Genomic DNA, 27,507 nt, shown 5'->3' on the forward strand with positions numbered 1-27,507 from the left:
AGTACCCCACCTAAATGTAGTATAAAACAAAACTGACCACCAAATGCAACCTCTGTGCAAAATTTGAGCCCAAACAAACGCGCGGTTAAGCCGAGAGAATTTTTCTTCGATTTTCTCTGATTTGCGCAACTGTCTGTATAATTCGGTAAAATGGTCGCTGCAAAGTAAGCTGCCTGCGGAATGTTTCAACCTAACTGTTGTGTAGGGACCGAAGTTACCGCCAGGTGTCGCCTGGACTAACCTCCACAGTAAAGTCACTGTGACTTTACCCCCACAGCAGACGATGCGATGTCGTGCGCGACGGTCCTGGCTGGTCCTGACGCACTGCAGTGCGCGTTCTTCTGTTTGTTTTTCGTGTTCCTAGCGCGTAGATTGACTGATTCATGGGGTTCAACGTCTCAAAGCAGCACTCGGGCCATGAGAAGCACCGTAGCGGAGGGTTCCGAAATACGATTGACTACCTGATCCAGTGCACGAGCGATTTTGCCGTGGGAACGCATAGGTATGAAAAACAAACAACAGTATTATACAGCGCATGGCCTGGAAAATGCAAGTCTTATATTCCTTTCCTTGCTTCATTTTGTGCAGCAACGCTTCGCTGTCTGGTGCAAAAGTAATTCGTGCATGGGTAGTCAATACATTGATCTTGAAAACCATTCCTGCAGCGCGAAAAAAATACAATTAGCGTACACTGTCACCCGTATAAGTCGGTTACCTTTACGACCTGCTCATTCCAGGTTCCGTAAACTTTACCTTTATCATCCTGTCCAGAAGGGAGGATAATAGAGAACGGCAGGGGCGCCCGCGTTTTATGCGTCGGGGTCTAGTAATATGACCTTCTAACAACGAAAGCAACACAAGTCGGCGTGCCGCTACGTGCTACAGCGACTATTCGCGCCTACAGTATCTTGAAAATGACCCCTAACAGCGTTAATTCTCGCGGTTATGGCCACTGTTTGCCCAGCAAACCATGAATATGCAGAGGATGTCCACTAACGGTCCTAACGTCCAATGTCTATGTATCGATATCCTCTGCATGTTGAGAGGACTATCGGATTCAGATATCAGTTAGTGGATATTCAAATGACATTCATACATGTTTTTCTTTCAGCACAGTGGAAGATTTGGAAATGTGCAAACAGCTTACCAGAAAACACATTAAAATTATGTTGCCTTTAAATTTTAATTTTTTTTTGCTTTCGCAATCTGAAGTTTTCAGGAATGAATTATTTAGGCAGTCAGCAATTACATGCTTTGATTTTATTTTATGCAAGCACATGCATGTGAAGTACGAGTATTTGAAGAAACTTCTCAAGTTAGACTGAAACCCACAAACGCCGCGAATTTCAAACCAGAACCGCAACTAGAACTGTATTGATATTAGGCAGCCCAACGGCCATGGGCATCATCATTAGCCGCGGCGGCCGCGAAGCGACGTTTTCTTGGTCCCTTTCAGCGTTCGTTTGCACAATTTATTTTTTCGCGTGTTCACATTTTCTTCGTTGTGGCGGCAAGCTTGTACGCGTCGTATACCGTCCTGTGCCAGCATTGTGCAGTGTACTGGGGGACTACGTGAAGAACGGCAATAATGGTGAGTTTTTGCACACTTTTCTCTCAAACAAGTGTTAGTGCTCGTTTGTGGCATTGTGCAGTTTTCGTGCTGGCGATTTCACCAGTCGGTTTATCAGTTCGTGGAGTGCATAGATAGCTTAAAAATGCGTGGCGTTTAGTTAACTGGATTTGTCCCTGAAGCGGAGGCATGGTACAGTAGTGGCGCGGGAATGCCTGTGGCGGCCGCCTGGCATGCTATGACCCTCACTACAAAGGTAGAGTTTCCAGTCTCCGGCGGCTCAAGAAGACAGTTTTGGCAGATCTTGTGTTGGTGTAAAATTTGCTAACAGGTCCCCTTTCGTTGCAGCTCTTCTCTTCAAAACTAACTGGGCTTTGTTTTTAGTCAAGCTCTTCTGTTTAAATTTGCCTATTGCGATCTGACATTGCTTTTTCATCTTTGTGCTTGTAAAAAACCTTTGTGGGTTCTTTCTTATTTGTGTGTTGTTGTGTTGTGTTGTGTTGTGTTGGGTTTATTGGCGCATAAGCATCTAAGGCTATCATGCGCCAAGAACAACTCTTTCTTATTTGTAATTTTCTCCTATTTCAGTTGTTGCTCACTTCATGATATTTGGTTCTTGACTGTCTTTTTCATGCAGCTTATTGCCGTCCTGCTGATGACACCGGCGGGGCATGTGCGATCATTCCAACCGACAGAAGCTTGGACGACACAGCTGATCTACAATCACAGCTCACTCGTGCGGATAACGCCACCGATTCTGGATAGCTGGGACTGCCGACAAGGCCGCCACGTCTCGGCGACACTCAGCGTCAACGTGGCTTACGGCGCTACCCCGGTGGACAAGATGCATTCTTCGTGCATAAATCCGGGACCGGACCTTCCTTGGGCCAATGGGCGCGGCAGCACGACCAGTATGCGGATCGATAACCCGCTCGTCTTTTTCATGCAGGTAAGAAAACGTTACGGAAAATGCTTTCGTTCGGACGACCTGTGTTTGGTTGTGCTGCCGTGCCCTGGCCTGCTCTGTACGCTTGCATATGATTTAGCCTGTCTTGCTATGAAAGTGTTGCTGCTGTCCGGTGACGTTGAGACGAACCCCGGACCCGATATTGACCAACTCGTACGCCAACTGCAACAGATTTCAGAAGATATCAGGGAAATTAAGGATGGGCGCTTAGCTTCCATCGATGCGAAGTTGGAACGACTAGCTGCTCTGGACAGCAAATTATCAGAGTGTGTTAACGAAGTTACTAACCTGCAGAAGGTAGTCACTTTCCTCGAATCAAGACTGGAGGACCTAGAAAATCGTTCTAGACGCTCGAATTTGATAGTATACGGTGTCCGAGAAAACCCAGAAGAAAATACCGAATCACTCGATAAGCTAATGAATGAAAAAATTGTCAAGAAAATTCTTAAAATTGATCCAGTTGCCATTGAAAGGATACACAGGTTAGGTCGGCCAGTCAAAGATGAAACCAGGCCGATAATACTTAAACTACTGGACTACCGCGACAAAGTAAATGTGTTAAGAAATTGTCGTAAGTTGAAGGGTTCTAATTACTCGATAGGCGAGGACTTCTCGGTACGTGTGAGGGAAGTAAGAAAAAAGTTGTGGAACTGGGCAAAAGAGAATAAGGAAGAGGGAGGCAAGGTGTCATTAACGTATGACAAACTACGCCTAAATGGGCAATTATATCGCTGGGATAACACAAAAGGTTGTCCAGTACACATGGAACTTGTAACTGACAATACTGACAGCCGAAAAAACATGCTAGACGACCAAGGCCAACTTGAAACTGACATCATTGAAAGCCAAAAAAACATGCAAGAAAAACAAGGCGAGGGACCCGCATTACGCCCACGACGGCCGCAACATCCTCGCAGATAAGTTTTGCAAACGTTAACGCCCGCAGCATCCTGAACAAATCTGACTCACTCGAAGCGTTACTTCTTGGTATCGAGCCAGACTTTGTGGCTATAACAGAAACTTGGTTAACGGCTGATATCCTGGACACCGAGATTACACCTCCGAATTACGTAATTATTCGCAAGGACAGGCCAACACGTGGCGGAGGAGTGGCTATTCTAATAAAAAAGCACATTCCTTTCTCTATTCTGCCAGAAGTTCAGGATGCAGAGGCAATCTTTTGCAAGATGAAGCTTGGCTCGCACTTTATCACAGTGGGGTGTGTTTATCGTAGCCCTTCATTTGGCCATTCCGCTATGACTTCATTGTATAACTATATGCAGCGTCACACGCTAGGTTCAAGACTTATCTTACTAGGAGACTTTAATCTTCCAGATATAGAATGGCAAACTTTGCAGTTTAATTCCCCTAGCTCTGAAGTCGTTTTAGATATTATGCTCCAGTTCAATCTTTACCAAATAGTAAGCGAACCTACACGTGTACAGGGAACAACGTCTAATATACTTGACCTTATATTTTTAAGTGATCACTTTTCAGTACACACAGCAGAACTCGAAATCATTGATGGTATATCAGACCACAAGCTAGTTCTATGCGCTATCCCTACATGTAACAAAGATGCTCCTCCAAGTTCGAAAATTACATACCTCGACTACAATAATGCTCAAGATTCTGACATAATCGATCACCTCACTGATGAATTCTGGGCATTTGAAGAAATGTATGAGAAGCCCTCCACACATATTGAATCTTTATGGTCCATGTTCAAAGATACCGTATTCTTCTGCATCCGTAGCTACGTACCAACTAAAACAAAAAGAACTAGGAAACATAACCCTTGGATAACACGCGATGTGATTCATGCCAAACGCAAAGTAAAACGGCTGAGAAAATCGTTGAAGACAAAAAGCAAACCTCGAACCAATGATCGCCTTGCCAAGGCTATTAGTGATTTAAAATCAAAGATTAAGTCAGCAAAAACCACTTATTTCTCGAAAACACTGCCCAATTTTCTAAAAAGCTCTCCCTTAAAATTTTGGAATTTTCTAAAGCCTAATAAAGGACGTAAGAACCCTAATTCCCAAGAACAAGATATAAATTATGCTAATTCTATGAATAATTACTTCAAATCCGTTTTTACTGTTGGTGATGGTGTTATCCCCCCTTTAAGTACTGTATTTATAGAACACCTTTGACACCGACAAGTAAAAGCGAAAGAGGTGTGTTAAATCTTTTACTTAACTTAGACACAAAAAAAGCGCCTGGTCCTGACAACATACCTAACATATTCCTCAAACGATATGCCGAATGGATCGCTAAGTACTTATACTTACTATTTAACAAATCATTATCGACTTCCACTCTACCGAGAGAATGGAAAATCGCCAAGGTTATCCCTGTTCACAAATCTGGAAACAAGAACGAACCCTCTAACTTCAGACCCATATCGTTAACCTGCACAATATGTAAACTTCTTGAGCACATCATTACTAAGCATATAACCACATTCCTTGAACAAGAACGCATTCTATCCCCCTTCCAGCATGGTTTTAGAAGTGGCTTATCAACAGTGACTCAGCTCCTGGAACTAGTACATCATCTGTCTTTGAGCATTGACAACCAAAAACAGGTAGATATGATTTTTTTCGACTTTTCGAAAGCATTCGACCGCGTTTCACACAAAAAATTAATCAAAAAATTGGAATGCACACTTGGTAACAGCCCCATTGTTAACTGGATTGGGGACTACCTCTCTGGTCGCTCCCAATACGTTGTGATTAACCACCAGCCTTCCTCATTAGAACGTGTAACATCAGGAGTACCTCAGGGTTGCGTCTTAGCTCCAGTTTTATTCTTAATCTTTATCAACGATCTGCCCTCATATGTCAATGTTAATATTAAACTCTTTGCTGATGACTGTATAATTTACCGCGAAATTAACACACCAGATGACCACATGGCCCTAAACCTCGCTGCAGAAGCCGTATCTAGGTGGTGTAAAGACTGGCAGATGGCCCTTAACATTAATAAGTCCGCTCTCCTCACAATAACCAGAAAAAAACATCAGTCGTCCTACACTTACGTTGTCAACAACGCCCCCCTCACTCGAGTTAACAGCTATAAATACCTCGGTATAATAATATCCCATGATCTCAGATGGGATTCACATATCACCATGTCACATCAGCCGCCGTTAAAAGACTCCTGTTCCTCAAAAGGCATCTTCAACAAGCTCCTCCTCCAACAAAACTAATTGCATACAAAGCTTTCGTACGATCGGTACTCGAATATGCGAACATTGCATGGTTTCCGCATACTAAATATCTCGTAGGAAAATTAGAAGCAATCCAAAGAAAGGCAGTAAGATTTATGTTTAATAAATACAGGCCTACTGACTCACCCACCGAACTACTCAAGACAGCCGGCATTCTCACTCTGGAAAATAGAGCTAAACTTGCACGACTAAAAATACTTTACCAGTTACTCCATAACCAGCTTAACCTTGATAAAACTAGGTACCTTATGGCCCCAGAGACAAGACCTACACGTCACAGACATTCAGAAACATTAAAAGAGCACACATTTCGTACTGACTGCCTGAAATACTCCTTTTTTCCACTCACAATAAGAGAATGGAACACCCTTGACCACTCTATTACCCGCAGCACATCACTAGATATCTTCACTCAGTCAGTAGAAAATTATCTTCACTCGTAAACACACTTGAATTCTGAACCTTTGTTGAAAACTTCCTTTTTTGCCTTGCTATTTTTCTTACCAGTGCTTGTTCGTTTCTAATGTCATATATATCCCATGTATTGATTATGTTATCTTGTCTTGAACTAACTGTACAATCCGACGATCCTATTGCTGTTCCCGTGACTTTTATGTATTGAACCTTAATTAAGTGCGACACTGTAGTCGTTTATATTGTCCTTCAATCCTTCTTCTTGTTCACTCTTTGTGTCCATTATTCATGACGTTGTTGTAGTTTTTACTTTGATGGGCCTTGTTCCTGCGCCCTTCCTGTTAAAATCCCCAGTGGATTGACAGTATCTCTAAAGAAATAAATAAATAATTTTCTCCTATTTCAGTTGTTGCTCACTTCATGATATTTGGTTCTTGAGTGTTTTTGTTTTTCAGCTTGTGGTTTCTATAACTTTTGCTGAAATTATCTTTTTATTGCAGTGTGTCAATGCAAGTAGTGCTGAGAAAATTCTTGCTACTGTTCGTGTGCCCCAGTACGGGGTTACATTATATAAAATGAGAGTTGCAAATTGTAAACCTGTAATGCAACTGGGTGTGACCATTCTTCTCTCCTGTTCATTTTCAGGTATTTTGGAGAGCATGTTCAGAAAAGAGGCTGTCTGTATGTTGTCACTCACTAGCTGCATTTGCTCCATCAAGACAAAGAGCTGGTATGAAACTGTTTTTCGCGCTTCATTCTTAGGTTATTAGTCATGACCTATGGAAAGCAAATAGCTTTCACCAAATATATTCTAGTTCTTCATTAAAGACAGGCTAATTGCCAACTACTGCCACATCTTTCGTCTTAACATAACGCAAAAAAATTCAAGCAATCACGTTTCACTGGCGTAATTAACTCACTTGAGTTAAACCTGTTTTCTCACACATCCCAACTTTGGTTCCGCAAATGCTTTCATGAAGCACAATTTATAATGTTCGGTAGTGATTAACATACATTTATAGCTTCTGGGTCTGGAAAGAGCTTTGATTTTAGACGTCTCCAAGGCATGTTTCTATGTTAAACTCCAGGTTTCTACAATAAGACTAAGGCACCTCAACAATGACTATTTGGTTTTCTACAGGGTTGCTGACTTTCTTTCTGACTGCACATCATTTGACTGTTAATGCAACCAACTCTTATGGTGTTCCAATCCTTTCAGGCATGCCTCAAGGATGTGCTTTAGCATGTTAACTTTTTCTGACCTGTATTAGCAGTTCATTTAGTGTTGTTTCTGCTTGTTTTTTGCTGCTGATTGTGTCATCTACTGTTTAATAACTGATGGTTCTGACACTGCATCACTTCAGACTGAATTCAGTAACGCTGTGTAACGCTTTCTCTAGAATGTGGAGCTTTACTTTCTGTTACAAATTTATGAGCATTTCTCATAACCAGGCACCCTGTTCTTGTTATTTTTACAAATAGTTGCCTGGACTTTCTGCATAGAAGTACTTTAGCATGCATTATACAACTTTTAGCAAAAATTTATGGAAGTCCAACTAGTATTGCTTAAGTAATATCAAAATCTAATTGCATGCTGATGCATTTGGAAAACAATTTTCACAATGGCAATGAAAAAGTACGTGCCAGCCCATTCCAATTTTGTTCCCATCCGTGTTTCCTCATGCTGCATTCCCCGATTATGATCTGCCAACCAGACTTATTACAATATCGACTATTCATGGCTCTTTTTTTCATGTGTGCTTTCATACTGAATGAGTCCTATCATTCTGCATAGATGCTGTTCGATCGAACAAGATGTGCTCAACAACACTGGCCGAGATAGAAGAAATGGTAAAAAAATGGCTGCAGCATGCGTCCTGCAGGCGGAAGCAGCTCCAGGAAAGGCACGCAAAGAAAGCTGAGGCAAGCTGATTCCCTTATACCTTTTGTGAGCTTGAGACTGTTTTTGTGTGTACAGTGATGACCAAAAGTGTGCTTGTCTGCATAGACCTGGCATACCTAAAGGTTACATTCCACACCTCGTGTTATCCACTTTTATGGAAAAAGATACTTTTGATTTTTGTGAGCATTTGTGTGCACACTATTAGTTTTTTGGTTTGCTGCCTCATGTAGCCTAACATTTTTAGTCCCCTGGTACACAATTAGGTGCACTGCAAATTCACAAAGCTTGGAGCATAGTCTGCGTAGCTTAGATTGTTTCATTTAAGGCTAATTAACTGAGCAGATAGAACGCTTTGTATACAACTGAAAGAGCAAATATATTTCACAAAATCGTAAGCTTGGCACTGTGACCTCCAATGTATTGGTGGTAGATTTTGGCCCTATAACTGATGTCATTATTTTTTCTCAGAATTCGGTTTTATTTGGTTCATGGGATTTAACGTCAAAAAGCGACTGGCTATGAGGGATGCTGTGTGGAGGGCTGTGGATAATTTTGACCACTCTGGGTTTTTTTTTATCATGCACTGACATTGCTACACAGGCACCTTCCATGCCTGTGTAGCCTCCACAGCCAGGATCAAACCTTGGGTTGCCAGGCTAAATAGTCGAGTGCCCTAACCACTGACTGGTTAGAGCCCATGCGCCCTTGCATCACATCTTTCTTCAAAATGATTTGAAGATGCCTAGGGTGACAATTTCATAGATCTGGATTTTAAAAATTTTGTTTCCAATTTTTTAGCAGTTTCCATACCTAGAAAACGTTCGCCATTTGTGTTCTCTCTCCGCTGGAATGATAAGGACTGTTTTGAATCGAAGTTTGTTTTATGGGGTTTAACGTCCCAAAGTCACTCGGGCTATGAGGAACGACGTAGCGAAGGGCTCTGGAAATTTCGACCACCTGGGGTTCTTTAACGTGCACTGACATAGCACAGCATACGATAAATGGCGCCTAAATGCAGTCACTTTCTGAAAAGTTCTGTGATTTAGTACAAATAGCACATCATTGAATGTTTTGATTCCTAGTTGCATTTGTATTCGCCTGTAGTGTCATTCTGTAGCTAATTTTTTCCAAGCAGAAACTGCTTTAGCATGCACGTTTTTCTCCACAAAGTGCATTTTTTAGTTACTTGAGGAGAAAAATAGCCTCGAACCGGCGCGCGCGCGCCGCCGCTTCTCTTCCTCCTCTCCTACTGGTATGCGCGGGCGGCGAAGTACGCGTTGAGTTACGTTCGTGTCCTGCTGTCTTTTGCACGAGAAAACAGTTTTTACGTGTTCTGACGCTGACTGTGAACATGAATCGTGAGCCGAGGTCATCAGGATACCACTGCGCTGTTTTTGGCTGCACCAACAGCTATTGCAAGCGAAAAAAACTAGCCGCCGAGCCATGAGCACAGCATCAACAGCCGCGGCGTCATTGCGGCTGCGACGTGTTCCACCTGCATCGCTTTCCGTCAGGTGAAGACGAGCGATGTCTTTGGCTGGCTAGCGTCAACAGAGAGGATCCTGTGCCTCCTTGATGTCACATGCTTTCTTCTCTAGCCAATAAAAAGTAATGTGTGGCATCCGGACGTTTGGCCACTTCAGTCAGTGACAACAGTTGGATGCCTGCACAGCTCGTGTCCTGCAGACAAGTATGAAGGCCACAATATCGGAGCAATGGAAGTAGATAGCTCAGATAAGCAGAAAAAAGACCTCTCCGAAGTTTTTGTTGCATGCTAAGTATGACAGCAAATGATATGCGATATTACAGCACTGCTGGGTAAGCAATGTTGTTGCAGCAGTGTTGTTACCGCGAACAACTGGGCTTTGGCAGAAGCAAAAGAGCGTGCTCACTGCACCAGTCAAGATACCAAAAACTTGTGTGAAGACACATAGCGTGCTTAACGACAACCGCAAAGGCGCTTGCTCACCAAAGTACAATCGAGCTGCGGGTGGCGTGGCGAATTTCTACTGCCGCGGGGCAAATACCCATGCAACCTCTCATCTAACTTTCTCTGTACAGTGCGGACATTTATTTAGGGCCGCAACATTTTTCTTTCGACGAGTGAAGAGTGGACACGTACGCGAAAAAAAGCGGCGAGGCAGCGAGAACGACCATTGCTCGTGCTCGCTCGGTGGCCAAGCACCGAAGCAAGCAATGATGACATACGCGATGTCAACTAGCCTAGAAAGTGCTTTCGTTCGGTGCCTGACCGCTCTGGCTTAGTAAACATTCTTGCACCTACCACCTAGACCTGCTCGTAGGCGAGCATTTATCTCGAAGTGATAACAAGCTGAAAGGCAGAGAGGACGCCAGGCATCAGACGCCTGAATCTGGCACGATGCGTATCTCGCTGAGAAGTGCACTGTAATACCTGCCTGAAATTGTGAAGTGTATACGGGTCAGCTTTCACGAAAGAAACTCATCAACGTAAACATTCATCAACGTAAACATTCATGAAGTGACTTTGTTATGCTGGCGGTAATCGTAGTCTATCGAACTCAATCAGATAGCATAAAAGAAGCTTGGCGGCTGCCTGTGTCGCTTCTTCGACCGCCGTCGTAGGTAGCGATGCGACCGTTGCTATGCGCTAGAGCAAACAAACAACTCGTAAGCAAGTTTCGTTTGCCTAGGTCAGTCATCTGAACGATGGTGGAAGTGCCTCCTGCCCCATAATCCGATGGTGTTCCGGCCATCACTAAACCAAACGGCGGCAGTCTTGCTCGAAAAGCTTTTCCCGTCACCCAGGCGCATTTCTAGCATTCACACATACGCACCAAAAAATCAGAAGCTCCGAAACGCCAATTTGCGACGCCTCCGTACTGCACCGTGGGGGCAGCACAAATGCGCGCGCGCATACCAGCATGGTGCTAGGGACAAGAACAGAACATAGACGGCGCCACCTCCCCAAAATGGCGGCGCTCTAGGTAAAATGGTCTATAGAGGAGGTCGTGACTAAAACTCTCTGAGGGGATAAGTTGCTTGCGGCACGCTAACGTAATTTCCCTTAGGTCCGCTATCACGCTAACGCTATACTAAAACTCTCTATATCAGGCCCACGTAGACCACACAAGAACACAAGCTGGCTGTTCACTGCTTTTTGAGGCTAGGACAGGGTACCCTGAGGACAAAAACGTGTAGGTCTAGATTTGAAGAATCAAGGGAAGGGGTGAATTTGGAAAAAAAAAAAGATATTCAAACTAGACATTGTAAGAGCAAAATTGAAAGAAGGAGAAAAGAAAAATCAATTAACGATGGGGGAAGTATAGGCTAGGTGGCGCTAACTGCCGGCTTATACAAAGGATAAAGCCAATATCATCCATCCACCCATCCGTATGTTGTGCGTTGCTGGTTGTGCTAGCTCCTCATTCTGTTTGTTTACCCATTCGTTTTTTGTGTTGTCAGTCTTTGAGAAAAAGTTTTGAAGAAGGAAATCCATGTGAGGATGAAGAAGAAGAATGTGCTTACAGAGCTTCTTCGTCCGTGTGCGTTGCTTTTGCCTTTACTATGTACATACAGGTGAATACCAACCTTACGAAGACAACAACAACCTCCCGATTCTTGGCCGATCCCCAAGTGTGGGTATGTGCCATTCTGTCAAAGGCCACAACAACAACAACAACTTCTTCGCCGGAGTTCTGCTGTTCCCTGTCGTCCCCGTTGGTGCTGCTGTTCCACGGGCTGCCTCTGCGTCTTCTGACCTGTCTTCGCCTGTCTTCAAATTTTGGTGAGGCCGTTCCGAGAGTGGGGGATTTGGCCAGGTTTTCCCCCTTTGGATGTAGGTTCGAAGGCTTTGCAGTCTTTTCGCCATGGCTATGTCTTCCCCGGGCTCAGGTCCGGTAACCTGGTTCGCCAGTTTACCGGCTGAAAATCTGCCGCTAACATCTTTTAGTCAAAACGTTGTCAAGCTTATCCCTGTGGCGCTGGTCCCTGTAGGAGATGGTGTAATTAAAATAAACTCTCGAATGATCCAGGAGCAGCTGAATGCAGCCACCAGCCGCTGTCGAGATTTCGGAGGTGCGACCATTTGGCATGAGAGGAATTCTGTGCAAGTCGGCTGACTTTGATTGTGTTGCCGATTTACTGCATGCACCTCTTTCGCCTCACTGCCGGTGAAGGTATTTATTCCAGAGCAACTTGCCTGCGTAAAAGGAATTATCCGCGGTGTGGATCCTTCCGCTACACCAGGGGAAATTCTTGCAGACTTTCATGACGCCGGTGTTGGCATCCTCTCAGTTTACTGCTGCAGCAGAGAGGCTGGAGGCTCTCGTACATCAACTGAGTCGGTTATTGCAACATTTGCAGAGTCCTCTTGCCCATCCGAGATCAAAGTTTGGCCTATTGTGCACCGTGTGGACCCACTGCAGCCCCGTTCCTTTACAGTGTAAGAACTGCTGGCGGTTCGGTCACAGTGCCAAATCTTGCAAGTCCGTTTGCGGCGGTGATCATGAACACGACATTTGCACTTCCTGAGTCGCTTAGCTGCTGCCTTTGCCACTGTGATCACACAGCTGACGACCCCACCTGCCCGAAGCGTGCCGATGAGCAGATTGTCTTGGACATTATTCAGCGTGGCAGGTGCTTGCGCGCTGATGCATACGCCCGCCTTGACAGTCGGCAGAGCTCATACGCAAGTATTCCCCGCTCGACCGCTACTGATGTGGAGGCAGCCTTAACTAAGTCCGTTGTTGCCCCGGTGGAGAAGGCTGTTGCTGGTGTACTTGACCGCATGATCAGTACGTTCAGCAATGCCTTGACCCAGGTCATTTCCGCGCAGGCTGCTTCCTCAGCTTTAGGTAACCTAGCCCCGTCTGCCTGTCCTCCCTCCTCTGCAACTGCTGATAATATTCAGCCCACCACCTCTTCTGCCTCCACGTCCGTGGGTGTAAATGACTCTGACCAAGTCTCCCTCTCTAACGCTTGTCAGTCAGATGTTGAAAGGACTACTCCATCTCGGAAGCGTCGTGCTTCCTCTTCTTTTTTAAAATCTGACCATCCGCATAATAAGACTAAGAAAGGTTCGCCTGGAATTTCAAAGAAAACAGATGTGTTGAAAGAGGCTGTTGCGGCTTCGTTCTTAAAGCAATAATCATGGCAGGAATATCTGTTCTCTAGTGGAATTGTCGCTCTATCTCATCTTTCCCCGACTTACAGCAGCTTATACTTAAACATAGTCCAGACATTATTTTAATACAGGAATCGTGGCTCAATCCTAATCGCCCATTCGCAACTAAAAATTTCTCCGTTTTTCGAAATGATCGCCCAAACGGCAGGGGTGGGGGTTTACTAAATAGGTTTCAATGAAACTGTTTCATCGTGCTAAAGTGTCTCACAAAATTATGCTACCTGATTGTGAGATACTAGCAGTTGAAATAATTATTCTGCAGTGCACCCCTGTTACGGTGGCAAATATCTACTTCCCCGCAGGTGTCCGTAGGACGGATGGGCTCGATGCGTTACTGCGCAACAACAGAGGAGTAGTTCTAGCTGGGGACTTCAATTCACATCATGTTATTTGGGGTTTCAGAACAGACTTTAGCGGGCATTTACTTTGGTCTTAGATGTCAGCAAACGATGTGTGCTGTTACAATAGTCGTGCCATAACTTACATGAGGGCAAATTCTTGCTCAGCTATTGATTTAACATTAGCTGTTAGTGGTATAGCTGTATCTTCGTGGTGTACAGTTGACTGTGGTACATCAAGTGACCACTACCCAATCACTTTCACTAAGCTCCCTCAGGTGGTGTTCACTAATTCCCTGCTGTCAAATATTTCTGTGTCAATGAGGTCTTTAGTACTAGTCAACCACAGGTGGGCTGATACGGCAGTCTTCTTTGACAACACCCTCCCAAGGAATGGTAGGAACCTGCCTGCCATTGTGTTAAATGTGCTTATAGAGGGATAGAGGAGTACCTAGACAATTTCACTAACCATACTGCCGTTTTTGCAGATACCTCCCAGCAAAATGAAAAGGCAGCTATTGGCATTTACTCAGGGGCTCTTGATTGGAGCTACTCATTTCGGGCCCCTGACTATACCCCTATTTTTGTAGCTGAGTTTCTGGCCATGGAGTTGGCCTTAATAAGGATTCCCTGCAGTATCACTCAGGTCATTATACTCTCAGAAAACCTTTGTTTCGACAGCGCTCGAAAACTCGAGGGATACTCCTTTGAGCCGTTCCCTTCAATTTTTTATTTCTCCACATGTTACAGAAGTACGCTTTCACTGGGTCCCTGGGCACTGTGGCATTGTTTCTAATGAGAGGGCTGATTTTTTAGCAAAGTCTGCCCTTGATGGACCTATTGTCCCTTTCATCCCAAATACTGTTCACTTGACTCTAGCACGCTTTCAGCGATTCCAGCGTCCCCACTCCTTGAGCCATGAGCCTCTCCTTGCTGCAGCGGATTTTCAACACCTGGCGTTTCCTTGGAGTGTGCGGATGTGCAGTTCGAGGCAACGTGAGGTGTCCATGACCCTTTTGTGCTGCAGGATACCGCGGCTAAATCTTTATTTATGCCGATCGGGGCTTTCGATATCCAACCTTTGTGAGTCTTGTGGCGAAATTGAGTCTATAGAACATTTTTTCCTCTTCTGCCGGCGGCTCGTTCCTCTCCGTAGAATTTACTTGGAGATCCCCCTCGCTCGGCTTGGGCTTCCTCGATCTATTCCGATTCTCCTTTCCTTCGGGGCAAGCGCCAACGGATATGCCCTGAAAGCAGTGTTCGATTATATTCACGATTATTTAATTTCATCTGGTAGATTCCTGTGCTCGAATGTGAATTCACTACATTTCCTTCTCCGTATTTTTTGTTTTGTACAAATTCTAGCTTTGTGTCCCAAAATTATCAAAATACTTCATTCCCTGTACATGAGTGCGTTTGTATCCGCTATGCACCCTGGCCAATCTCCCGCCGAGGGTATGTGCCATTCAGCCCGGAGACATCACCATCATCATCATCTACAGAGCAACGATAACTTCGTATGACCCGGTGAACGTCACTTTTGCGGCGTGCGCTAGTGAAGACACGGTCCGTCTTTGTGCGCGCGTTCCCAAATGTCACCTCGCAGTTATGAAAGATTCGGGCTTGTTAGCGCCTTTACCAGTAACGTGAAAGCCGCAGAAGTGTATAACCGCAATGCCAGACAAATTTTCTTCAGTGCAACTTGCCGGAGTTATGACTTTAAACCTGCCACTTCAACACTTGCAACTTCGGGCAAGTAGATGCAATGAATTGCAAAGCTGTAATTGGCGTTGATTTATTTAAATTCATTAGGTGTGTATCTTCAGCCGTGACCATCTCACTGAATCGATCGCCAGTGAACGTCTATTTCTCATGTAGCAGGTTCTTGGAGAAAGCGCGCACGTTCGCATTTCTTCTCAAATGTCTGTGTTCTGTCATCGTAATCGCAGAGGAAATGCAACAGTCAGTTATTTTTCAGTCTAGAGCTTTGCGGTAAAAAGGCTGATGATTTATGAATTCGGTGGCTATTTTTGTGTGATAGCTGTTCGTGGTGCATTATGGTGACTTTTGGAAGCTGGTGAACCTCATCCCGATGGCGGTACCTGTAACCAGCAGTTTACGCCCAAAACTGGTACAAACAGCTTCTAGTTATGGCATATCAACAGGCTTTTTTTTTGTATACAGAAGTAGTCTTCTTGGCCTGCAAGTATAAAATCCCTTTTTCCGCATCCTATTATAGCTGCTACACAGGAATGAAAAATGCATGATGCCCTCCAGTTCCAATGAATGGTCTACTTTAAAGAGCAGGACTACATGCCGTAGCCATATCGAACAAGGCTGGTGTCGTTTGTGTGTGTTTTGTGCCTTTTTTGTGTGTTCTCAGTTTTGCAGGCATTGGAGAAGCACCAGAGCCAGGGGAAGAACATTCCAGAGGAAGAACTGCAGCCAGTCTACACCGACCCATAGCTTGATGCTGCTGTCCGGTAAAACATTGTATTGCGGGACCTGTCTTTGTACGGTGCACCAAGAGATCTCCCCTAGATAAATGGATAACTGTTGGCATCCTTTTTACATTAGGCCGGTGGCGAGTGCGACCTCGCCTAGAAAGTTAATGGGGTTCATTGTTTTCTTCTACTGGCTGTTTTTTTTTTTTTTGAGCTTTGATTAATCCTTGTCTGTTTATTTTTTTCCCATTCAAAGCTGTCATTTCTATTTTACCCTATATTCCTTCGATTTCTGTGAAGTGTTGTGCAATTTTTTCATTCTGCTCTTTCTTGGTGTCTGATGGCTCATTTGCCATTGTGTGTTTTGTGAGAGTTCCTTGCAACTTACGCACTATCTCCTCTAGGTTCACAAATTGTTGCCTTTCTTAGTTGTGGTAAAGCCTCTTGTTCTAGCCATCGTTTTATTTATTTCATATCGGCGTTTTTGTTTGTTATTAGGCATAATATTTGTGCTTGGAAGTTTCAGGTGAAAAAATTGCTTAAAAGTAAGCCAGTGGTTGTTTTTGCATTGCAGTTGGATATTCAGCTTGAAATCACAACTGAAGCATTCTTTTTCTGGTTGAGTATATCCTAGTTTGGTAGCGCACATGCTTCTCACTTCTCAGATCGAAAATGCTGTATTGAATTTGTACTGGATGGTTGTATTGCATGACTAGTGCGATATGTTTATGTTTAATAGTACCTTCAAAGGGTCAGTGGAGGAGGTCTCTTCCTGGTTGAGTAAATCCTAGTTTGGTAGCGCACATGCTTCTCACTTCTCAGATCGAAAATGCTGTATTGAATTTGTACTGGATGGTTGTATTGCATGACTAGTGCGATATGTTTATGTTTAATAGTACCTTCAAAGGGTCAGTGGAGGAGGTCTCTTCCTGGTTGAGTAAATCCTAGTTTGGTAGCGCACATGCTTCTCACTTCTCAGATCGAAAATGCTGTATTGAATTTGTACTGGATGGTTGTATTGCATGACTAGTGCGATATGTTTATGTTTAATCGTACCTTCAAAGGGTCAGTGGAGGAGGTCTCTTCCTGACCTACGCACTGTATTGCCAGATGTCACGACAGCGACCACTATTCAACAGCCACAAACTTAGTCATGTGGCGTCGCAAATCAAAATTTGCCGGTGGCAAGGCATAGGGTCGGACTATAAGCTTGCAGTTGGTCGATGTCATGGTAAAAATTCTCAATGTTGGACGCGGTGCATTATCCCGTGACGTCCCTGCGGCCTCATATGTGGCCAGAACGCATGACCAGTTTCTTATCTGCTGCCTGCTTAGTAATTTGGTCATGCTTTTTCGCCTTGCATATGTGTGGCTAAAGAGAACCAAATTAAAGGGACAGTGAGGAGAGCTCTATTAATATTTTTTTTACAGCAAAATCCGATAGTTCGGCATTTCATGGCTTTGTTGCCACTTGGCAGACAGCGAAAGATGCATTTATGTCCACGAAATTTGGATTCGAAGTTGAAAAAGTTTTTCCCGCCGCTCTGATTCAAACTTGGGATTGTCTTCTGACGACACAGGACTAAGTGACGTGAAACATGACGTGCACATCACGTAACGCAGACTCCGTGATTTCTGGTACCCAGCAGTGCGGCCTCGCAGCAACCGAAAAGAAAGCTACCGCCGGCCGCACGTTGAAGGCATATATCGGCTATTGCGGCTGTCGCTACCGTCGTTTTCGTTTACATTTGCACCACGTTTTGCCAGCGTTACGATGGATCCCGTTCTCGAAGTCGTCAACGAAGTCCTAGCAAACAGACACCTTTAGCATACCGTGTACCTTGTTACTGTTAGCGGACTACAGGGAGCCCGCCTACCGCCGTTGAGCAGGCGCTGATTGGTTCCGATGCTGCAGGCGCGCGCGTAGCTGCCGGTACGTGGTGCCATCTGGCGATGTCAAAAAGATTTGCGCATGCATTGGCTGCGCCTCAGTGATTCGTGGCTTCCTGCGTTCTAGTGTAGCAACACTGTTTTGTCCTATGACGTCACCACGCTTGTACTTGCGAGTTTGGCCTGTGGCGGCGATACCTGTATTTTGATTCTTGCTCTTTTCTACGTTACAAGAGCTTTGTTTTCAGTATGACTGGTGTTTTTGCAATCAGGAGCTGGTATTCTGTCGATACAAGCCAACTTCAATTTCTCCTCAGTGTCCCTTTAAGGCTTATGAACGCATGCTCTTGGTCTGATGCTCTTTGGATTAGGTTTGTACACTGATGTTTTCAGTTACATGTTTAATGTTGCCTGGGCCACATTTTTTAAGCGTAATGCTGATCATTTCTATTTTGCCTTTACGCCACAACTCTCAACAGCATGGAAGGACTCGGACAAAGCTACCAGCTCATTACTGCACCCACGTAAACTAGCAATAGGGATCGGAGAAAATGCCGTCTTCCTTGCTTCTCTGATATCCTCTTCTTCGGTCTCTCACAGAAGTCGCCAGCTTTCCTCGCCCTCAGGTGTCCTTGACTGTGGCAGTAGATCATTCCTCCTCTCCGCTGTTTTAAAAAATTAAGGAAAGAACAACTAAGCATGCACCGTTGTTGCGAAAACAAATTATAATATGAGCCTGAGCGCGGACTTGCTCACGACTCGCATCATAACCTGAATGTGAGTTTGGACGCACTGAGAACTCGGATCATCATCTGAATATGAGCCTGAGTTTATGGTTTATGGGAGTTGAACCTCTCAGAGCAACTCAGTCTATCAGGTACACCCTAGTGAAGGGCTCCAGAAATTTCAACCACCTGGGGTTCTTCAATGTGCCCGGACTTTGCAGAGTACGTGGGCTTCTGGAATTTCGCCTCCATCAAAATTTGACTGCTGCGGCCGCGATCCAACCCACATCTTTTGGGTCAGCAGCTGAGCATCATAAGCACTGAGCCACCCCGGTTGCTGAATATGAGCCTCAGTGAGTGTACTTGTAGCGCCCGGCGGCGCTGGCGCTGATATCGGCGTTCCCGCGCTAGAGGAAAATAAAGATGAACAGCGCGTGCTGGGCGCGCACGCCCGGCACGGGCAGTCCGGAACTAGAAGTCTGCCACGCTGGTCGTCTCTGTCTGGTGCTCCGCTGCGACCCCGCAAAATCCTCAACAGTGGTGACCTGGCGAACCGTGCCTTCTATCGCAGCGGCGTTCCAGCATGGCGTACTGGCAGCACCCAAGTTTCGACCCGCCGCTCCCGGCGTTCCGGCCTGCAGGCGTCGGCGGGTGGTTCGCCCAACTGGAGGCTGCGATGTACCTGAACGGCATCACCATCCAGCCGTTCAAACACGAAGTCCTTTGTGACATCCTCCCGGCCGACCTCCTGCGTCGGCTCACCTACTCTGCTTTCGGCGGCCGGCCATACGATGAGCTGCGTGCGGCCGTCTTGGCGTATTTCGGCGCCTACTACGTTCCGCCGCCGCTCTACGACGCAGCGGACCCGTTTTCGCCGCCGCCAGCCTCTGGCCCTGCACCGGCCTCGCTCGCGCCCACGCAGCCTTCATCAGAACCCGGCCCGCCTCAGCAGCCCCTCGCCGCAGTGCCGCCACTCCCGTCCAGCGTCTCCAGCCCGGTTGTCTCTCTCGACGCCACACCAGGTGGGATCCGCACGAGCTCCGCCTCGCGCCCTGCTCCCTCTACTATCCGACCCGCGTCTCTGGCTCTGCCTCCTTGCGCTTCAGTGGCATTGTCGCCAGAGCCTCCTGCAGCCAAGGACAACTCTGCGGCAGCAGCCGTGCCGAGGCTTCCGGCATCTCCACCTACCTCGTCACTACCGTCAACAGCTCTGCAGGCCTCTGCTGTGAGGTTGAAGCCGCCACCACAGCATCTGTCAGATACCAATTCCACTACCCAGGCAGCCACACCGCCTGCCCAAAGGGCCACGCTCCAAACCCTCGGTACTGTCACCCACTTCTCGGCGTCTGACCCTGGCAACTCGACACTGTCGCAGCAAGCGCCTGTTTTGGTGCCTGACTTGAGCAACCTTCAGCACCGAATGATCAAGTTACCCACACCGAGTAGTGCGGCAACTGTCCATCCACCAGCTGTGTCTCTTGCTGTCCGCCAGCCGTCTGATGTAGCAGTCTCAACTACACGGCCTGTCACTGCCACAACCTTCTTGCAGACACCCACAGCTGATCATGCCCACACGCGCCTCGACACTGGCGAGGTGCTCCGGACTATCACTCCCGTTTCATCCAAGCACCTTGGATTGAGCCCAGCAACTTGCTCCGGCATCGTCACAGCTGTCACCGTTGTGTCGACGGTCCCACCACATCTGCTGTCAGTCCATGGAGCCGTTTCGGCCGCTCCTGTGCTTGTGATCGCGTACACGGTGCGTCAGATCCCCATGGACATCAGCCGCAACACTCCAACATCGCTGACACTTGTGTCAGCGGGCAGCACTACAGCCGGTGACGGCCTGACCATGGCCTCCCCTGCCTCCATGTCCATTGTCAGCTCGCTACCCTGCATCATTCGCCCATTGCGCAGCAGCCAGGCTCGTCCACCTGAGCCCGCGCACTCCACCCGACAGCTCTTCCCGGCTCCTGACATGAACTTACTGGACACTTCTACTCTCTTTTCTTTTACCGAGCGCACATTCCAACGTTCCGTCTAGGCGGGGGGCCCTGTAGCGCCCGGCGGCGCTGGCGCTGATATCGGCGTTCCCGCGCTAGAGGAAAATAAAGATGAACAGCGCGTGCTGGGCGCGCACGCCCGGCACGGGCAGTCCGGAACTAGAAGTCTGCCACGCTGGTCGTCTCTGTCTGGTGCTCCGCTGCGACCCCGCTAATACCTCAACATACTCATGGCTCAGTCTGCTGATCTAGGACTGCATTATATGTATTCAATACACAAAGCATATAAACAATGCTGTGTGCCGTTGGATACTTCTCCTTACTCTGCTGCGCTCTGTTCAGAATAGCAGGCATGAGGAGTGTTAGGAGGACACAGAGTAAGAACCTTTGAATGCAACCTGCTGCTATGAACATATGTAGAACAAAGAAGATGACAGAATGGATAGTCAGACTTGGATTTTGTGCGTTCTGGTTTCTTTGTGCATTGCCCTTTACACAAAAGCACAGACCCTGCTGTTTGTGGCATTTGTGTTTGTTTTATAGTGACGCTTACTTGTTTTCCGTTATTTTGCTGGCTGTTACTGATAAGCCAATGTGTACAAGGTTCCAGAGGAAGAAACCTTCAATACCACACCTGCCAGCCTTCCATGACTCCATTGCATGATGCTCATGAGCTAGAAGATTGCATGTGCAATGGTCCCAGTGCACTGTGTTTATGCACAAAGTGAGATGGAAGCGTTTTTATCGATTCTTCTTGAATTACAGGGATTTAAATAATAAGAAACGTGGGGACTGCCCTCAAAACGTTTATTTTGTGAACTCATTTCAAAAATAGTTATTTTCACAGGAATGGCTTTTAGGTTTTGGACAGAGAGGGAATAAGGGAATAAAAATAGGCGCAAAGTTCTTTCTTCTGCTTAGCTCAAAAGTCATATAGCAGAAATCACTGGTGTGCAGTGGTTGAACAGTGTAAATTAAGCTCTCAGTGGGATTCCGATACCAGTCAGGGTACTAACAGAACACCTGACCACATAGAGCAATTCAGTAAAGCCTGCAACGGGTGTACTGTTGTTGGACAATTAGTAGTATTAGTAGAATCGGGTTAGTTGGTCACTCAGAGGCTGAATGGCCATGGGACATTCCTGAAGTTAATGCATCAGATTGGCATATGTTTTAGGGCACTTATAACATTCCAAATATGTTGCATATTTTTGTAAGAAAGTCTGTGCCGGTGTCAGTAGGACATCGCATGTCACTTCGTCAAGTAACTTTGTGACACGGAGAACTGAAAAAAAAAAAACAAGCATCTGGTGCGCACCCTTAACAAAGGAGTCCCATTGATTCCGAAATATTATGCTCAATCAAAAATATACATGGCAGAAAGTGATCCCTTTAGTTTTGGTGCAAAATTTGGCGGATCAACCCCATCCTGTTTTCCGGAGATCAAAGCAAGGTCACCTATCGGGTGATGGTCATTGTGCAGAACTTAATGTGTGACATCGCCTGAAAGCACGAACTGCAATTGTGCTGGTACTTGTGTGATTGTTCTGTTATGTGGAAGAAATGATTTTTTCAATTATACAGTATTTAATTTTTCAATCGAAGCAGAAACATCAATGATGAAAACTGCATGCTTTGGAACTTGTAGCATTTTGTGCCTCTGGGTATGGCACATCAATCTTTTTCCTGATTCTTGTGCTGTAAGGCCTCAAATATGCGATCGGTTGCTTACGTAATTCAATGCAACTCCACCACTCTGCTCTCCTGGTTTTATGATGACTGTAGCTCTGCGAAATCTGTGCTGTATCGTGTGGTGAATTTTATATCCTATTGTATTTGCCGCTGTTTACTGGTTTATGGGTGTCCTTTTGGGTTTGCTGAAGAGTACACTATGATCCCTTGTGGTTGTTCACAACTGAGTGGTGTCATTTTGTCATTGCACATAGCATTTCTGACTCTGTCCAAACTGTATTCATTGCTGTGTTCCTTTAGCCTGCATTCTGACATCGTTCATTTTGGCTGTATGGAGCGTACTATGACAATGTTTATTTTAGTTTTCTAACAATACTGAATGTTGATCTGCACACGTGGAATTAATCGTGTATGGATTTCATTTCATGATGGTGGTACAAGCTTTTTTTTTGCTTTAAGGTGGAAATTGTTTTGTTATATTGCGAAGCCTTTTAAATACCTTCCCTATGTTTATGTTAACCTGTGTGCTGTAGTGATGCTATGCACTATTGCACAATGCAGCGCCAGTTTTACCAGATTTTCTCACCCGCAGTGTCCGTTTTGTAGTTTTGCCCGACCGGTTCCCTTGCATCACAGGATGTCCGTGAAACGATTATAGTGATGCTGTGATTTCTGCTCAAAGTAATTCAACAGTTGATGACAGGTCGCACCTGAACTCGCTGTTTCTCGCCACATTCACTTTCCCTGCAATGGTGGCCTAGTCATTGGAGCGTGCATCTCGCATGTAGGATGTGCAGGGTTGGATTCCCTGTGCCACTGGGTACCCACCGGTGGTACAATACGCAAGCTTCCCCCCTGGCTTCTGCGGGGGTTAATGCCTGGAAGTGGGTCTTAGACTTCCCCTGGTGTTGATGATGGTCCGTTATACCACGATGCGTCATGAGCTCTCACTCTCGTTACTGTCCAATGAACTCACCTGATCAGCACGTTCTCAGGGATGGACTTCTTCCGTGCTGTCCATGGTGTTGGAAAAGCTGGCCACCTTAAACCTTTCAGAGCAGCGCATTGAGAAACTTGTGTCACGGTTGTTTATTCCTTTTTTGCCCTGATTTCTCGTCCCAAAATTTGAGCTGCGGGTGTCACAAAAGTAAATATGGTATGCTCTAACTGCACTCAAGACAGAGTAATGTGCAGTTTCAGATGTGCTTCTACTCGATTAATTGCACTCTTCGAGACGATAGAGGCAGAACATGATGTTGAGCACATTGGCAACATTCGTGGGCAGCTGTGTCCTGGGTGTGTTTACCAGTAGCCATGCTCTGAAAGTTTTTTTCCTACAAGTTTTTTTCCTGAAAGTTTTTTTCCTGCTGTACAACGGGTGTAAAAGGTTTATTAAGAGATGAGTGCTCTCTCATTGTGTTGTGTTATTAAAAGTAACTGACACTCATTAGTTCTTAGGCCTGTGTAGGCAGACATTTACTGCTCTTCTCTTGAAGCCAGGAATTGTGCAAGTTCATTCGTTGATGTAATGGTTGTTGGCTTTGTTCCAGTAAGCCTATAAATTTGTAGGCAGGTGTCAGTTTTTCATGAGTGTAGGCACAGTATTCATCTGCATGGAGATTTAAAAGTTGGGAATGTTCGCTTTGGATCTCACTTCTTTTCAAGCTCGCCCTACTGTATTTACACAACCTGAAAAAGCTGTTTTACGAGTGTGTATTTCATATTCACCGCCTCATGTAGATAACACCGTGTGAGCGTTTGCACTCGTAATCTTTTGTGTTAATGGATACAATCTGGCTTTCACATGCAGGTTTGAGCTCCGGGGACCACAAACATGGTGTACTTTCATGGCAGAACTCACCAGGTTAGAATCTGCAGTTTTTCTCCCTATATGCTTTCGTGAAGGTTGTCTTTCAAAATGCAGTGTTTAGGGTATGGAAGCTATAGTTTAATAAACTGTGGTGGATGATGATGATATGGGCCTGCGATATTCTGGAAAGTAGTTTTCTGTGATATGTCAACTTTACTCATGGAACTAGGACCGATGTGAGTTCTATTCATTGCAGCAAGAAATTGTAGAGGAGACCAGGGCCTCCTAAGGCTTTTAGTCTTTAGCCTTTTCCTCCTATTATACACTCTCTGAGGAGCAAATAAAAAAAAAAAAATGGCATTGTGCACTGGGCTAAGCATAGCTGACTGCCACGTGTTTTGCTATGAAGCCCACCTGTGACTGGAGAGACATCTTGTTTCAGGCCTGCGTTCTCTGTTGCAGATCTGTTGAATAATACTTTTGATGGACATCCACAGCTTTTGATGAGTGTGTCCTCTGCATTCAACTTTTCTTCCTAATTCCTAGTGAACTGTGAATTGTTGGTTCATGAATTTTATTTGAAGTACTCTGTCTGTGCAACACAGGTTCAGTCGTCGCACAGAGCGACCATAGCACACCTCCTGTGCAAGATTCAAGCAGTGAAAGGCACCTTGTGGGCCACTGCATGGAATCTACTTGTTCTGACATGGGTAACCACCGGGGTAATCCCGCAGGAAATAAGGTTCATAAATGCGCCCACTGCAGCAAGTTATTCACAAGAAGATGCCGTCTAGTGCAGCATCTCAGAGTTCATACAGGCGACCGCCCATACTATTGTAACGACTGTGGAAAGAGCTTTGCAGAAAAGCACCATCTGGGGAGACACCAGCGGACTCACACAGGCGACCGCCCTTACCATTGTGACGATTGTGGGAACAGCTTTGCAGATAAGTCCAATCTGAGGGCACACCAGCGCACTCACACTGGTGAACGACCTTACCGTTGTGACAGCTGTGATAGCAGCTTTACAGTGAAGGCCCATCTGAAGGCACACCAGCGGACTCATACAGGCGAACGTCCTTACCGTTGCGACCACTGTGGTAGCAGCTTTGCAGAGAAATGTAACCTGGTGGTGCACATCCGTACCCACACGGGTGAAAAGCCGTATCAGTGCCAGCTGTGCCCCATGGCATTTGCTGTACATTCAAGTCTTGCGAGGCATGTGAGATCCCATAAGGGTGAAAAGCCCTAACAATGTGACTTGTGCCAAAAGGGATTCATCCAGAGTGATAATTTGAAACGGCACAAAAAGGCGGTTCACAAAAAGTAGCAGTGGTTCGTGATGCCCTTAGTCAAAATGTGTTTCTAGCTGCCATTTTGTATGCAAGCTGAAGAGATTCTAGCTCAATGCCCTATGAAAGGTGCTGGTAGCTAACCTGCATCATTAAATACCTTTGTAAGTTTTGTTCATTATGAGGGAGTTTTCAGAAAACAACGTTTGCTGTTCCCTTAGACTACACATTCCCGCTAAATATTTCCGGAACATGGAGAGTCAGCATGCTGTGCTCTTAAGCGTGCATTGATAGAAGTGAACTCACTGTCATACCTGTATGGCATCACTTCTTGTCGGAGAGTGCCTTTCAGAAACTTGATATATAATGTTTATCGCTGCTGGCAGTTGTTAGCCTGCCTCACTGAAGAAATTTTGTGGAGCAAAAATGCACAAAACAATTATTTTGAATCCTTAAGCGTGAGTGAGCTAATTTTTGTGACCAGTACAAATTCAATCATTGAGATCACTGAACTTGTAAATGTTTGTATGATAACCGAGGAAAACTTGTTCTTGTGTAAATCTTTGTGTGTTTATTCCAGCAGTGTTAGTGGCAGGAATGAGTGAGGACTAGCAGGTGTCCAGCCTCAAAATGATGTGTCTTGCGTTAGTTTTGCGATTTGAAGAGTTCTCTGTGGTTTGGAACGAGGACTAACAAAAGATTTCACTAACATGATCTGCTTTACCATTACTCAGAGCACTGTCTCTGCTGGATATAAATGGTATAATATTTGTGGAGCATTGTGTCGGCACCATTTTTAATCTTTTTTCGTTGTCAGAATCTCAGCTGTTTGTGACCATTTGACATTGTGGTAGATTCTCTGTTGTTTTGGTGTTACTTGAAAAAGCCTTCTCGATTTACATAAGGTGTTCATGATAACACGCTGCAAGAGTCGTGGCTGCTGAAACAAAGAATACTGTGATTAGAGCCTGCAAAAAACACTGTAATCTTGTAGTGTATTGTAAAGCTCGTAATTCAGGTCCATTGTATGAAATTCCTCGGTGTACATGAGTAGTATTTTTTAGCAGTTTCTATTTCAAAATGTTGAATACATTCTGGGTGTTTGTAAAACTCACTTGCTTGGCATATTGTGCATTAAAATTCAAAAGCATTGCAGTTTTTCAAAAAGCTGTTGTTTGCTTTATTTTGTTGTTTTACTTCGAGCATCTTTAGACATCAGATTGCCTAGCATCCAGGAAAGAATTGCTATCAGTTACAGATGACAGCACTAGTAGCAGCACTAACTGACAGCACTAACTTATAGATGACAGCACTAAAGAATACCACAAGCACAGGTAGTGTTTTTTCAAAAGCTTCTCCAGGTTTTTGTCTCGTACTACAAACGGGTCATATCTTGAAATAAGCCAGACACAGTATTGGATGGTAATCAGTTGGATTACCAGATGAGATTAGAAAGTTTTTTGGGATCAAGTTGCTCGATCTGTCTGGAAGAGCACAGGGTGTATTTGGGGTGAGCGAGAGAGACTGTTGTTTGTGCAGTGGATGTAGTTCGATGCACAGAATTGAAGAGAAAATGTTTTTCAGTAATTATACCAGTCGTCTTGTTTCCATGAAGCCACACTGAAGCCGCCATTGCAGCAGAGTGGCTCTAAACACTGCCATTTTCTTCGAAGACCTATGGCCGTACAAGCTCCAGGCTAGGAGCGTCCCTTCCGATGCCCTTAATTTATTCTTTTACCCACTCTTCTGAGTGCAAAGTACAAAGAAGAGCCTCATAACAGTCCCTATTGGACAGTTCAAACTGGCTGGTATAAATGGACAGTGAAAGGGCCTGTCTGCCTCCGCTTGGGCTCCAGGAACCACTGGGCACTGGTTTGTCAGTCTACACACATCCCCCTTACGCATGGCTTAATCTACGAGCCTCCTGATGACGAAGGCTCCACTTCAAAAAAAAGTGGCTGCGGTGCATCACTGTATCCAACAGTGAATGGGAAAAGCAGAATGCTGAGAATAGGGGTATGAATGCAGCCTATGCTGTGAGCTTAGGCCAGTGTTTCAGC

The 27,507-nt window shown here is 45.4% G+C and overlaps 2 protein-coding genes and 1 pseudogene across 6 annotated transcripts; all 3 read left to right on the plus strand.

Moving 5' to 3' along the window:
* The first annotated feature begins 167 nt into the window (after positions 1–167).
* LOC149329330 (uncharacterized) lies at positions 168–26,616 on the plus strand. Of its 4 annotated transcripts, XM_089561881.1 has the most exons (7): positions 168–1,591; positions 2,208–2,519; positions 5,041–5,127; positions 6,832–6,916; positions 7,982–8,109; positions 11,648–16,074; positions 24,156–26,616. In XM_089561881.1, the coding sequence occupies exons 1-6, from the start codon at positions 1,589–1,591 to the stop codon at positions 11,969–11,971; spliced, it is 939 nt and encodes a 312-aa protein (XP_089418007.1). In that variant the 5' UTR covers positions 168–1,588; the 3' UTR covers positions 11,972–16,074; positions 24,156–26,616. The 4 variants fall into 4 exon arrangements, with proteins under 4 accessions (XP_089418007.1, XP_089418008.1, XP_089418005.1 ...); XM_089561882.1 differs by lacking the exon at positions 5,041–5,127; XM_089561879.1 differs by lacking the exon at positions 24,156–26,616 and having other exon boundaries at positions 2,208–6,916; positions 7,982–11,781.
* Positions 16,071–26,616, plus strand: LOC149329331 (uncharacterized). The gene is made up of 2 exons (XM_089561868.1): positions 16,071–19,672; positions 19,757–26,616. Exons 1-2 carry the CDS (start codon positions 19,234–19,236, stop codon positions 20,692–20,694), a joined length of 1,377 nt encoding a protein of 458 aa, XP_089417994.1. The 5' UTR covers positions 16,071–19,233; the 3' UTR covers positions 20,695–26,616.
* On the plus strand, positions 24,093–26,616 carry LOC149329332 (uncharacterized; annotated as a pseudogene). Its single transcript, XR_016285785.1, has 2 exons — positions 24,093–24,209; positions 24,761–26,616. The product of XR_016285785.1 is annotated as an uncharacterized LOC149329332 (transcript).
* Positions 26,617–27,507: the final 891 nt, after the last annotated feature.

The sequence above is a fragment of the Amblyomma mixtum genome, chromosome 9 (assembly GCF_055824585.1).
Source record: "Amblyomma mixtum isolate Tamu chromosome 9, ASM5582458v1, whole genome shotgun sequence".
NCBI classification, from domain to species: domain Eukaryota; kingdom Metazoa; phylum Arthropoda; class Arachnida; order Ixodida; family Ixodidae; genus Amblyomma; species Amblyomma mixtum.